Source organism: Tripterygium wilfordii, chromosome 21 (assembly GCF_013401445.1).
Source record: "Tripterygium wilfordii isolate XIE 37 chromosome 21, ASM1340144v1, whole genome shotgun sequence".
NCBI lineage: Eukaryota > Viridiplantae > Streptophyta > Magnoliopsida > Celastrales > Celastraceae > Tripterygium > Tripterygium wilfordii.
This window is the reverse complement of record NC_052252.1, coordinates 14258967-14271514: the sequence shown is the minus strand read 5'-3', so window position 1 is coordinate 14271514 and position 12548 is coordinate 14258967. Positions and strand designations below refer to the sequence as shown.

The following is a 12548-nucleotide window of genomic DNA, read 5'->3' as shown; positions in this document are numbered from 1 at the left end:
TACCGTCATTGATGAGGAGATGAACGTAAATACATGAAGTTACATAATTGCCCTCCTCACGGGCAGATTGATTACTCAAAAAGTGGAAGTATTTCAACATTCTTTTTGGCGCCTTTAGATTCCTTTTGTTTTCAAGGTGATGAAGTGCAAAATCGAGCCGAGCTATCGACTGCTCTGACGCTCAAGTTAGATTAATTGACAATAGTATTAGTGATCATAGGTTGATGTTTAGAATTCTCTCTTTAGTTAATAGTTGAAAAGTGACAGAGATTTATCTTAGTGGGGATTTCCTTTATATGAATTTCGAAATACTTATCCGCTTTAATGCGGGTGATATTTCGAGGGGTTGAATCCCCTAAGATTTCATGTGGATATTCTTAAAATTTTCTTCTTGATAGGTGATTGGTGCTCCTCGGTACTTCGAGGTGTTTTGGTCACCTGGGTTCCCGAGGTCGTGCAGGTTTAGGTAGTATCGAGGAGTACCATCCAATGTCACGTATGGGTGTATCGAGATGCTCCTCAGCCCGACCTCATCTCCTTCACTTTGTATGGTGACACGTGTCGGTGCCTCATTGGATGGGTATTTGGTATTATCACAAGGAGTAATGCTATATCCACTCAAAATATGACCCTCATTTTACCCCGAAAATATATGTGACATGTTAATAACAATTGATTATAAACACACATGTAGAGCGTATTCATATTATAGGGGATTTTTTAGGGGTGTCAAGCATTATTCCATCATAAGGTTATTATGGGAAACAAAAATGAAGTATGGTCAAAATTAATTTTTTATGTATTGAATTGAGGTTTACTAAACTATGCAAAAATTTCAAAAAACTATTAAGTGATTGTGTTTTCTTATGTGCCATAATAAAATGAATGAATTCATTGATTGCAAATGCAATTTTGAGGATGCACATGCATGATCAATCAGAAGTGGCATGTTCTTGGTGTGTCCAAGCATCAAATTGTTGGCATAACATTTGTGATTTGTTCAACTTCGTATTAATTCGGAGGTTTTCTCTCTGGAAGATTCTCATAATCTCATCTCTCCATGGACTTGGGGCTTCATTTGCTCGTAGCTGTGATTTGATTTCTTTCACAATTGGGCCAATACCATGATTGGGCTTTTCTCATGTGGGCTTAGTTTGTTTAATTTGATGATGGGATTCCCATTTATGGGTTCATATTTAAAGTAGACAAACGGGTCAATCTATTTGAATTATCATTTCTTTATTGTAAATGTCAGTACACTGTGAAATACATATATACTTTCAGGCTTATAGCCGTTGTACCCATTGAGTTCTTTGAAGTTTGAACTATCAATGAGAATACCTTCTTCTCTCCTCTTCTTCTTCTCCAATCTTCTTCTTCTCCGCTGCTTTCAATCTTGATTCTGCAACTTCTTGATAATTACAACTTATAATATGGTATTGGAGCCTCAACAAGATCCTCCTCTGGCAGGGGCTTACAACATGACTTCAGAAGCCATTACTGAAGTATCTCAACTTCTAAGGAGTGGACAAGCACTAACCTCAACCATGGCTGCATCAGCAGCAAATTTCAACCCACTGACTACATCTGTAACTCCAATGTCTTCAGCTGTAGCTGCACAGGGAATAGACTATATGAGGAGTGGACTAGCACAGTTCACTACAACAAATCAGTTTGCAGGTGATGTGGGTGGAATTAGCATACCAAGATTAAATTTGTCCAACACACCATCTGGTAATTTTTTGCCACCATTCAATCACAGTTTACAACCTCCCATCATTTCTATGCCATCATCACATCAAGCAACTTCTTCTTACCCTAATCTACAAAGCATATTAGCAGCATCCACCATGAACAATTACAACCAAAATCCTTATCAGAATCCTTATAATTTTATCCCAAGTGACTTCTCAGTAACCAAACTCATATCTCTAGAGCTAAATAATTCAAACTACCGTTTATGGAGTTCAATTTTTTTGAATGCTCTGGAGGCAAGGAATAAGGTGGGATTTGTTGATGGAACTCTGCCTATTCCAGATTTGGGAGACCCTAATTATCAGTTGTGGAAACAATCAAATGGTCTCATAAGAACATGGATCACAAACACAATTTCTTCAAGTATTGTACAAAGCATTTCTGGTTGGAAGACAGCTAGGGAACTCTGGACAGACTTGAAGAACAGATTTTCAGTGGTGAATGAAAGAAGAGTTTTTGAGGTCACAAGGGAAATTTGCAACATGAGACAAGGAACACTCACAGTAACAGATTACTACTCCAAAATGAAAAATCAGTGGGATGAGTTACAAGAATATGAGGAGATCCCTAGGTACAATTGTGAAAAATGTGAGTGTGATACACTCAAGCTTTTGCTGGACAAAAGGGAAAAGAAGAAAGTTATGCAGTTTTTGATGGGTCTTAATGAAGAATTCAACATCATCACCTATCAGATTCTGATCGAAGAACCATTTTTAGATGTGAACAGAGCATTCAACATGGTAATGCAGGAGGAAAGAACGCAAAAGATGACCAACAATGGAATAACACAAAATGCAGCTGCCATGTCAGTAAAGAAATTCAACAATGCTGGTTCAAATGGAAATGGAAATTCAAAGTCTGGATACAAAAATGTTCAGCACAAAAGGGGTGGAGAAACTCAATCCATAGGATATCAAGGCAGTAGGGACAATCTTTATTGTACCTATTGTAACATGACCAACCATACAGTGGATAAATGCTTCAAAATTCATGGATATCCACAGAATCCTTCCAAAAAGCCTAGATCAAACAATCAAGGTATGACAAACTTCAGGTCCCATGCAGCTAATCATGTAGATGTAAATCAGGAGAAGCAGGGAGACCAATCTTCTGAAATTGAACTCACAGATCAACAATGCAAGCAAATATTAACCAAAGTAGATTCAACAGACAACAATGCAAGAGGACAGCACAATGTCAACACAGTTGCATCTGTTACAGGTATCATCTCTGATGCAGTTCAAAATTTAAGCAAATGGTTGATAGACGCAAGTGATCATGTTGTGTGTCTTGCATCATTATTAGAATCCTATGAACCTATGCATGACTCATATGTGTGCTTGCCTAATGGAGAAAAACATAAAATCTCACAGAGGGAAAAAGTTAACATTACAAAAGAAATAACATTAAAAAATGTCTTATGTGTTCCCACTTTCAGCTTTAATCAAATTTCTGTAAGTAAATTGACTGGAAGTGGAAAACATGCTTTAATATTTACAAAAGAAAAATGTCAAATGCAGGATCTAGTCACTATGAAGAGGATTGGCTTGGGAAATGATGCATATGAATTTGTATCTACTCAACAAAGAACGAAACAAAAATTTAGGTAATATTACTTTTGTTTAACTCTACTGTAAGCTCTGAAGTGTGGCACAAAAGACTAGGCCATCTAGCACATGAAGTGTCCAAATGGATATGTAATATTCCTAGTAGTGATAATCATGTTTGTAAAGACTACGTTATTAGAAAAATGAAAAGAAGACCTTTTGGTAGTAGTACTACAACTTCAAGTGAATGCTTTAACTTAGTCCATATGGACATTTGGTGTTCAAAGTCAGTCACTTCACTAGACGGTTTCAAATCTTTCTTAACTATTGTAGATGATCATTCTAGGATGACATGAGTATATTTAATGCACAACAAATCTGAAACCAGATCATACATCAAGACATTTATAAGTATTGTCAAAACACATCTCAATAAAAGCATTAGAACTGATAATGGTTTAGAGTTCTTGATGGATGAATTTTACATGACAGAAGGGAAACAACATCAAAAATCATGTGCATATGCACCACAACAAAATGGAATAGTGGAAAGAAAACATCAACACATTTTAAATGTGGCAAGAACATTAAGAGTACATAGTGGTGCAGCAGAGAATTTGTGATCTTTTCGTGTTCAAACTGCAGTGTTTATAATCGATATATTGCCTCGTAGAGTTTTAGACAAACCCTTCCCATATCAGATACTCTATAAGAAAGAAGTAAACTATGAAAATTCTAGGGTTTTTGGATTCTATTGCTTAGCTAAAAATAACAGGCAACAAGTCTCAAAGTTCGATTCAAAAGCAAAACACTATATATTCAAAAACAACCCTATTTTCCATGAGAGGACTAAATATAGACTTGATTAGCATTTCACCATAAAATACAGAAAGGGCTGGTTCCTCGAATCTGAAGAACAGCCCAGCGACATGCTCACCAAGCCTATGTCTGCCCTACGTCTCCTGTTTCTTCTTGGCAACTTGAACATGATGGATCACCATGTTCAAATTGAGGGGAGTGTAAAGATTAAGGATTAACTGGTCTGGTTCGGCGCCTTCCTCACGAGATTCTCTCTCCAGAAGATTCTCATCTCTCAATGGACTTGGGCTTCATTTGCTAGTAGCTGTGATTCACTAATGTCTTTCACAATTGGACTGATACCATGTTTGGGGTGTACTTAGTTAATTCGAAGGTGTAAATAGTCCTCATCTTTTTTTTTCCAATTTTTAGATGTGAAATTTTAACCCTTAACACCAAAACCAAAGCAACATGATTTTTGTTACGTTTATGCTCTGACCAGTATAAATATATTTTATTTTTGTTCTGCTTGATCGATTGAACCGCTTATACCTAGGGGTGTTAACAGTCGGTTTCAATTGATCTTTTAACATAAATTTAACAAACCAAAAGGTTTTTTCGGTTCGATTTTTAGTGGAGAAATGTGTAAACTTTTTTTTTAAAAAAAACCGATCAATCGGTTCGGTTTTGACCCTTTTTTTTTAACAACCCTACTTATACGTTTATACTTCATAAGTCATATCAGTTGCTTGAACGGTATAATTCTGGTACCGATATTTAAAACACTAGTCAGAGCATTGAATTAAGAATGGTATATTCACAGTTTTGTCATCTCTTGCAGGCAGCTAGAGTGCTAAATAGAGTGAAGAATGAAGACAACAATTAGCTTTTGGCACCAACAAGCATGTTGATGACAATATAGTGCCAACAACAAATGTGATTCAAGGAACTTCACAACTAAGCATAGACCTTCATTAACTTACAATTTGATGATAAAAACGAGAAATGCTTACACACATTGTTATTGCTCAACGGATTGTAGAGAACTAGGTAGAGCATATCCCCTGGAGTTCTCATGACATGAACGGATCTCCATAGTGATCAACGACTGACGGCTCTAATGCAATAAATCAACAGCATAGCACTACAACACTCACTGACAAGATTTCCTCTTCTGCAACAAGAAAGAAACTTGTGCTGTTATGGCAAAGAAAAAATTGAGCTTGATCACCCAAGGTTCATATGTAAGTACTCTATCTATGATTCTTGATCAATCACTTTGGCACCGATTACAGCGTTTTCTGTTTGTTGCAGGTGATTCTGGATAATGGTTTGGTAAGGCTCACAATACTGAAGCCTCAAGGGTATTTAACAGGAATTAAGTATGGAGGAATGGACAACCTTCTTGATCTCAAGTCAAATGAATCCAGTAGAGGGTAACTTTCAATTATATCATTCTAGTATTTGATTGAGACAAAACCCATTTTTCAGTTTTCATTTTGTAAGATAATGCAGATATTGGGATGTCAACTGGAGTTTGCCAGGCGGTCAGGACCGATACCAACTGTATGCTTTTATTCCTCTGAGAAAAAGAATAAATTTTTTTGCTGTTTTTGTTGATTTAACATGGATGAACTCATCCCTTTCACTGAAATGTTGCAGAGTAAGCGGGGCTGAATACAGTGTTATTCATAGGAGTAATGACCAAATAGAGGTTTCATTCAAGAAAACATACAATCCATCAACTCCTGGGCATAATTTGCCACTCAGCATTGATACCAGGTTTATGTTTATACAAACACATATTGTTTGCTGCATGTTTGATCCTGTAATGATCTCAGTACTTGATACATTAGTTACTCTGTAGGTATGCTTTGAGGAGTGATGTTACAGGATTCAACTGCTATGCTATATATGAGGTTCCTCCCGGATCTCCTGCTTTTGATCTTGCTCAGACAAGGATGGTGTTTAAACTGCGACGAGAAAAGTTAAATCTCTTGCTTAATCTATTTGAGGTACTAAATCATTGCTTGTTTTGTACATTTCCAATTAACTCTGTCAATTATATGTGAAAATGGAGAAGGTTCCATTACATAACAATCTCGGATCAGAAGCAAAGGGTAATGCCAATGCCAGAGGATCTACTTCCAGGTAGAGGCAAGCAGCTAATCGTACCCGAGTCAGTTCTGTTGGTTAATCCCATCAATCCTGATCTAAAGGGCGAGGTAGGTACGGGGGACTTATGTTTCATGTTTGCCACATAACATAAACATGTAAATTTTGACTATCTTTTATGTTATTTTATTCAGGTAGATGATAAGTACCAGTACTCAATGGACAACAAAGATGGGGGAGTCCACGGATGGATAAGTTCAGACCCCATTATTGGTTTTTGGGTCATCTTCCCTAGCAATGAGTTTCGAAATGGAGGTCCTACGAAACAAGAACTCACAGTCCACACAGGTCCAAACTGCCTTGCTGTAAGTGCTTCACAATGAAATCCACTGAACTAATCAAAATGCAACAAAATCATGAGCAGTACTTTTATTTTTAAGCAGACAACAATCAAGTGATACTTGGTTTGACAGATGTTTCATGGAACTCACTTTATCGGAGATGATATATTAGCGCATTTTCAAGACGGAGAGACATGGAGGAAAGTGTTTGGTCCCTTCTTTGTATACCTTAATTCAACTCCAAATGTATCAAATGCATATAACTTATGGATAGATGCAAAGAAGCAGGTAAACTTCTTTTCTTCTTCACAACATTTGCTTGACTTCATGGCAACATAATTTGTCACATCAATGGATTCACAGTTAGTAGTTACAGTATAGCAATACATACTGCTGCTTCTGTCTACTGTGTTCCAATTAGAATGGGATTTTGAGCCTTTTATCACTACGAAGTGTAGCCTTTTCTTATGATTGTTCATTTCACTGCTTCACTCATGTTAGAGGCTGGTTGAAGAGGCAGCATGGCCATATGATTTTGTCTCAACACCCTACTATCTCACTGCTAAAGAGCGTGGCTCGGCAACTGGAAGATTATTTGTCCAAGAGCGGTAGATACCTAACTGTTGTGGATCAAACTTCTTTCAAGACATTATTTATCCTACCATCAACTGCTGCTAGCTCACATTGTGGGTATGTAACTGCAGGTTTGTTTCTGGTAATTTGATCCCAGCCAAATATGCATACGTTGGTCTATCCGCTGCACGAACTGAAGGAGCCTGGCAAACAGAAAGTAAGGTAGTAACTAGTAAAACATTCTCTGCCTGTGAGATCATTTCAACTGATATTGAAAAATGTAAGTTTCTAGTACTGCTTTTTGTCAGACTGTATAAGTATTTGAGGTTTTCCTATAATAGGGTTATCAGTTTTGGGTACAAACAGACGCAAACGGGAATTTCACAATCAAGAATGTTATCCCAGGTGTTTATGGACTACACGGTTGGGTTCCTGGATTCATCGGTGATTACCTTGACAATGCACCTGTCACAATTTCTGCAGGTACATTATTTCACTCTACTTTCATTATAGAATTTCAATGAATACATATTGTCTATATGTCACATCGGACAATCTCATTTGCTCGTTACAGTTAAAAAAATCTTTCTGGCATGATTATGATTACCTCAGGATCGAACACGCTGCTTGGCAATCTGACATATACTCCAATCAGGGATGGTCCAACTGTATGGGAGATAGGCTTCCCTGATCGCACAGCGATTGGTTTCTATGTTCCTGATGTGAACCCTATGTATGTCAACAAGTTGTTTAAGAGCCATGAGAAGTAAGCAGCTTCATCTCCTCTTTAATATTAATTTGCTGTCCAAGAACCTCATTTATGTAATTCAATCCAATGTGCAAAACATTTCAACTGAGACCCCCTAATCATTATGCTGTGCAGGTTTAGGCAATATGGATTATGGGACAGGTACACTGATATATACCCTGATACAGATCAGATCTTCACTATAGGCGTCAGTGACCCGAAAAAGGACTGGTTCTTTGCTCATGTAGACAGGTTTTTCTACATATGGACAAGATACTAAACCCAAATTGTTTTCTTCAGAAACTCTTCAGCTTGAACTAAACTCTTTGCTTTCATAATAAATTCTGCAGAAGGGGTGCTGATAACGAGTACCTTCCAACAACATGGACAATCAAGTTTAATATTGATTCAGTAATCAGTGGAACTTACAAGCTCAGATTGGCCATGGCATCGGTGACCCGTACTGATCTGAAGGTAAGAACTACAACTCTCCATCCTTCATCTTAAATCCTTAAACCAAATTTACAGACTAAACATGGACCACTTAGTTAAGTTCCTCAACATTTCTCATTGCAGGTGCATGTCAATGTGATAGACACACAACACCTAGTGTTCCAAGTGATGAATTTGGGAACAGATAATGCAATTTGCCGTCATGGCATTCATGGACTGTATCGATTTTATAGCATCGATATTCCGTCCACATTGTTGGTTAAGGGAGACAACTCCTTGTTTCTTGTACTGGCCAGGGGTGGAGATTCACTTTGTGGAATCCTGTATGATTATATGAGGCTGGAAGCTCCTGCATCTTCTGGAAGAATAAAGGAGATAGAAGAACAGAAGCAGGGCAGAGAGATGGACAGATGCCTTGTTTATAATCTCAGCTTTGAAGACTAGAGTGTTTATCTAGTAGAAAACGAACAATGATCAAAATAACTTTTGTATAAGAAGGAAGACAGCCTGCAATCATTGTTACTTTCGAAAGAATGTACCAACAGTTACTTCAGTGAATTTTACCATTTGAATTCTGCACATGAACCATTTGCCTAATCTGTGAGCGTCCAGAAGAACCCAGATTGCTTACGATCTACTAATGTCCCTAGCATTTAGTGGGTCAAATCGATAAAGTCCGTGACTAATTTACAACGTTTAGAACGTAAGTGACATGACTTACCTGTTAGTCACCAAAAAAGTAGCATTTACCCTCATTCTCTTCAACTATTTTGGTAAAGCCAATAATAATCTGGCCTCAATAATTAGCAGAAGATAAAAGTTGTTTTTTTTTTCCCTTTTCCCAATGTTGAAGTGAAAATGGGTTTGGTTTCTATTTTCGATAAAAGATTTTAACATGACATCTTTGTTAGGGTATTCAGAAATATTATGCTAGAATTATTGAATCTGGGCTACAAGATATACTTTTGTGATCGAGCAACTGATTTGCAGCTATAAGGTTGGGTTTCTTGTTCTGGAGTTTTCCTAATTTCCTGTCTCTTTCTAACACCATGGTGGAGCTCAATAGCCAAAGAACAATATACAATGTAGATCCTGCCATTCCCTATACAGATTGGCGGTGAAGAAACTTGTAGAAACAAAAACTTTTGATATTCAGACCACAAAGACAAAATTTGACTCTTCATTTGCCACATGCAGAAAACTGGGTAACAATAAACCAGAACTCTAGCCCAAAAAAATTCTAGGGAACATATACGGACACCAAATCTGGTGAAGCCTACCCTCCCATCTATATTCCACCGGTGCTGGTACATCCATTCATGATGATGAATGGGATCCTGTCATCTTATGATCAGTTGAACACTTGACCTAAGGTTCAATCATCTGAGGGCATTTACAAAAGCCATCAGTGAATCAACGTCTCTTTTCTCAGAGGGGTATTTGATTGGCCTAGAAGAGTGTTTGGGGAAAAACAGTACGGTGGGGAAGCTTCCAAGCTGCAACTCTTGCTTAGCAAACTCCTTGTGTTCACCATCTGCTCTGAATTTTCCTACTTTAACCCCTGAGCCTGCCAACTTCTCAGCCAATTCAACATACGATCCTTCCATTGCCTGGCAGAATTGGCACCATGGTGCATAGAGCACAACAATCCATGGTTCTTTTCTTTCTTCAAGCTTTGCCAAATTTTCAATTCCAGTCCTGCTCAAGGTGACCAAATTCTGTGAATTGAAAATATCAGGAATTGTGGCAGTTCCATTGGCTTTGGCAGCTCCATTTCCATTGCCATTGAGTTGGGCAGCATCATCCAGTTTAAGATTTCCTTTGTGAAGTCCGCACTCCTTTGCCTTGGCATCCTCCCACCACCATCGTCCTTCTCTCTCGTGCTGCCCTGGAAGGACTGGTCTTGTGCATGGTTCACAACCAATTGAGACATACCCTTGTAAATGCAATGAATTAACAGGAATGTTCATGGCTCGAAGGAAGTTCCAGATGTCTTTTCCATCAACATTTGCTGCCGGGTTCCACTTCACTAAGCTGCCAATTCCACCATCCATACCTTCAAAAACTGGGTCAACCTGAACAATGGGAATTTCAGATCGGGTACCAGGGGACTGATCCTTCCTCTGACCGGTGATCCAGGCTCGCAGCCCCTTAAGAGCCCTCCTAAGAGGTCTCACCTTCCTCACACGGCAGCACTCTTGGTGTCCATCCTCATAGAAAGAGTACAGCCCCTTGTTCCTTACTAAGGCTTGAACTTCCACAGCATCAGGGAACATGTACTCAATCCGAATGCCGTAGTGCTTCTCAACTTTGTCGAAGAATTGATAAGTTTCTGGGTTCAATCTACCAGTATCCAAGCTGAACACTCTAAAAGGCCGGCCAGTTAAATGTGCATACTCTATAAGAGCAACATCTTCAGCACCACTGCGGAAACATAACAATATTGATTACTATCCAAGTCCCGACTTCAAATGGAGACAATAAACAAACAATCTATGATCAATCATGACTCCAGAACACATTGTTCCAAGATTTTATTGAAAGCTTATCAATATTGAAAGCAATTTTAGACCACAATTTTTGAATAACAAATACACAGATCAGATAACCCCTGTGTGTTTAATAAAACACAACTTGCAGGTCAACACTATTTTCCAATTGGAACCTACGGTTTTATTATCTTTTCAACTTAAAGAACCATCAACCTTGCAATTCAATTGTTTAACAGGTAATAGAATATGCCAAATTATACTCATCAAGTAAGGAATATACTTGATGAAATACTTAAATCGAAGGAATTTAAATTTCAATAAGATCGTGAAGTAATTGATTACCTGAAAGCAATAGCGATGTCGTTGCCGAATTTTTCTAGCGCTTTATCCATGATTTCGAGAGGAGAGGCGTTCTCGAGCTCCTTGGCCAATTGATCATAGTCCTCCACCTCTATTTTTTCTTCCAATTCTGCTAATTCAGCACAATATTAACAACAATTAAACCATAATCCAATCAGAACTCTTCGTTTAATTTAGAAAATTGAATTAACAATAATTGATATCATCCGTATAACTCACCAGGAGGAGCAGCAATGGCGGTCGCTGCAAGAGGAGCAACCGAATCGCTCCGTTTGGGCTCTGCATTCAGCGCCTTCACAGACAACCGTCGATGAGACAGATTGTGAGCACGCGGTCGGTCTGATACCCGGAACGAACCAATCTGCGAAACTGCAAAAAAAAAATCCACAACAAATAAGACTCAAAATCAAACAAACATTCCCAAAACCCCACAAAAAACAAAAGATTTGAACGAAAAAAAAAAACACGAACCTTTAAGCTCGTAGGAGGCACCAGAACGTGCAAAATTGGAACCAGAAATCGCAGTAGAAGAAGACGAGATAAGAGACGCCATTATCGAATTCTCTCAAAGTCTCTGCTTCGCCTCCCGTAAACTATTTCGATTACTCTGTAAATTTCTGTGTGATATTCTTCTTCTTGAGGAAATCTAAGAGGTTATAAAAGAGGCTCTGAGAAACGGAGCCCTTCTTGGTTCATTGAATCTGGACGTGATTTGGTGGTTCTATGTTTTGCATACGTGGCTTAAACTAATTGGCTGAATCGTTGTTTCCTTTCATCACTGCTTTCGTCACGTGGCTTCCACGCGAGACGCGAGCGGCGAGACGAGACGTGGACGGCCAAATGTCAAATTTAGTCAAAATAGTCCGATTCTTCTACGTAATTTCGAGGGTAGTTAGTTGTGTTCTTGGATGTTTCTGTGATTTCGAGCCATTATAGGAGATGGATCCTATAAAATCTTATAATTAAATTATTAATAATAATGATGATTTTTTTAAGAAAAATATAAACTTGTAAAGCCGCTACTGTTCTTTAAACAAAATTTAAAAGTTATAACTTTATCATGATTAATGTGGGCTCCACATAAATTATTTTTTTTTAAAAAAGGACAAAAAGGTACTTTCGTCTCATGAAGCGAGCTTCATTTTCGGCCCCTAAGTTTTTTTTCCTCTCATTTTCGTCCCTCAACTATTGTAAAGTATCATTTTTGCTCTTTCAAATGAGATTGGGGTCGGAAAATGCTTATGTGACACGTTGGAAAAATATGATCCGACGAACAATAGGATGTCACGTTGAATTTTTCCGTCGTTGAATTTATTCGAGGGATAAACAGAGTATTTTCCTATAGTTGGGGATGAAAAAAGGAGGA

The 12548-nt window shown here is 38.1% G+C and overlaps 2 protein-coding genes and 1 long non-coding RNA gene across 4 annotated transcripts; 1 reads left to right on the top strand and 2 right to left on the bottom strand.

Moving 5' to 3' along the window:
* Positions 1–1214: 1214 nt before the first annotated feature.
* On the bottom strand, positions 1215–1846 carry LOC119989212. The gene is made up of 2 exons (XR_005465752.1): positions 1705–1846; positions 1215–1614 (listed from the first exon to the last, which is right to left on the bottom strand). It is a non-coding gene; the product is annotated as an uncharacterized LOC119989212 (long non-coding RNA).
* A 3385-nt stretch (positions 1847–5231) lies between these two features.
* On the top strand, positions 5232–8927 carry LOC119989208 (rhamnogalacturonate lyase-like). The gene is made up of 15 exons (XM_038834601.1): positions 5232–5344; positions 5415–5536; positions 5616–5666; positions 5763–5882; positions 5968–6087; positions 6184–6325; positions 6410–6580; positions 6689–6844; positions 7058–7164; positions 7261–7351; positions 7471–7612; positions 7742–7895; positions 8013–8129; positions 8228–8351; positions 8454–8927. Exons 1-15 carry the CDS (start codon positions 5303–5305, stop codon positions 8772–8774), a joined length of 1980 nt encoding a protein of 659 aa, XP_038690529.1. The 5' UTR covers positions 5232–5302; the 3' UTR covers positions 8775–8927.
* A 521-nt stretch (positions 8928–9448) lies between these two features.
* Positions 9449–11817, bottom strand: LOC119989640 (5'-adenylylsulfate reductase 2, chloroplastic-like). Of its 2 annotated transcripts, none has more exons than XM_038835290.1 (4): positions 11654–11817; positions 11402–11551; positions 11165–11294; positions 9449–10754 (listed from the first exon to the last, which is right to left on the bottom strand). In XM_038835290.1, exons 1-4 carry the CDS (start codon positions 11733–11735, stop codon positions 9710–9712), a joined length of 1407 nt encoding a protein of 468 aa, XP_038691218.1. In that variant the 5' UTR covers positions 11736–11817; the 3' UTR covers positions 9449–9709. The 2 variants fall into 2 exon arrangements, with proteins under 2 accessions (XP_038691218.1, XP_038691219.1); XM_038835291.1 differs by having other exon boundaries at positions 11165–11291.
* Between the last annotated feature and the right edge of the window lie 731 nt (positions 11818–12548).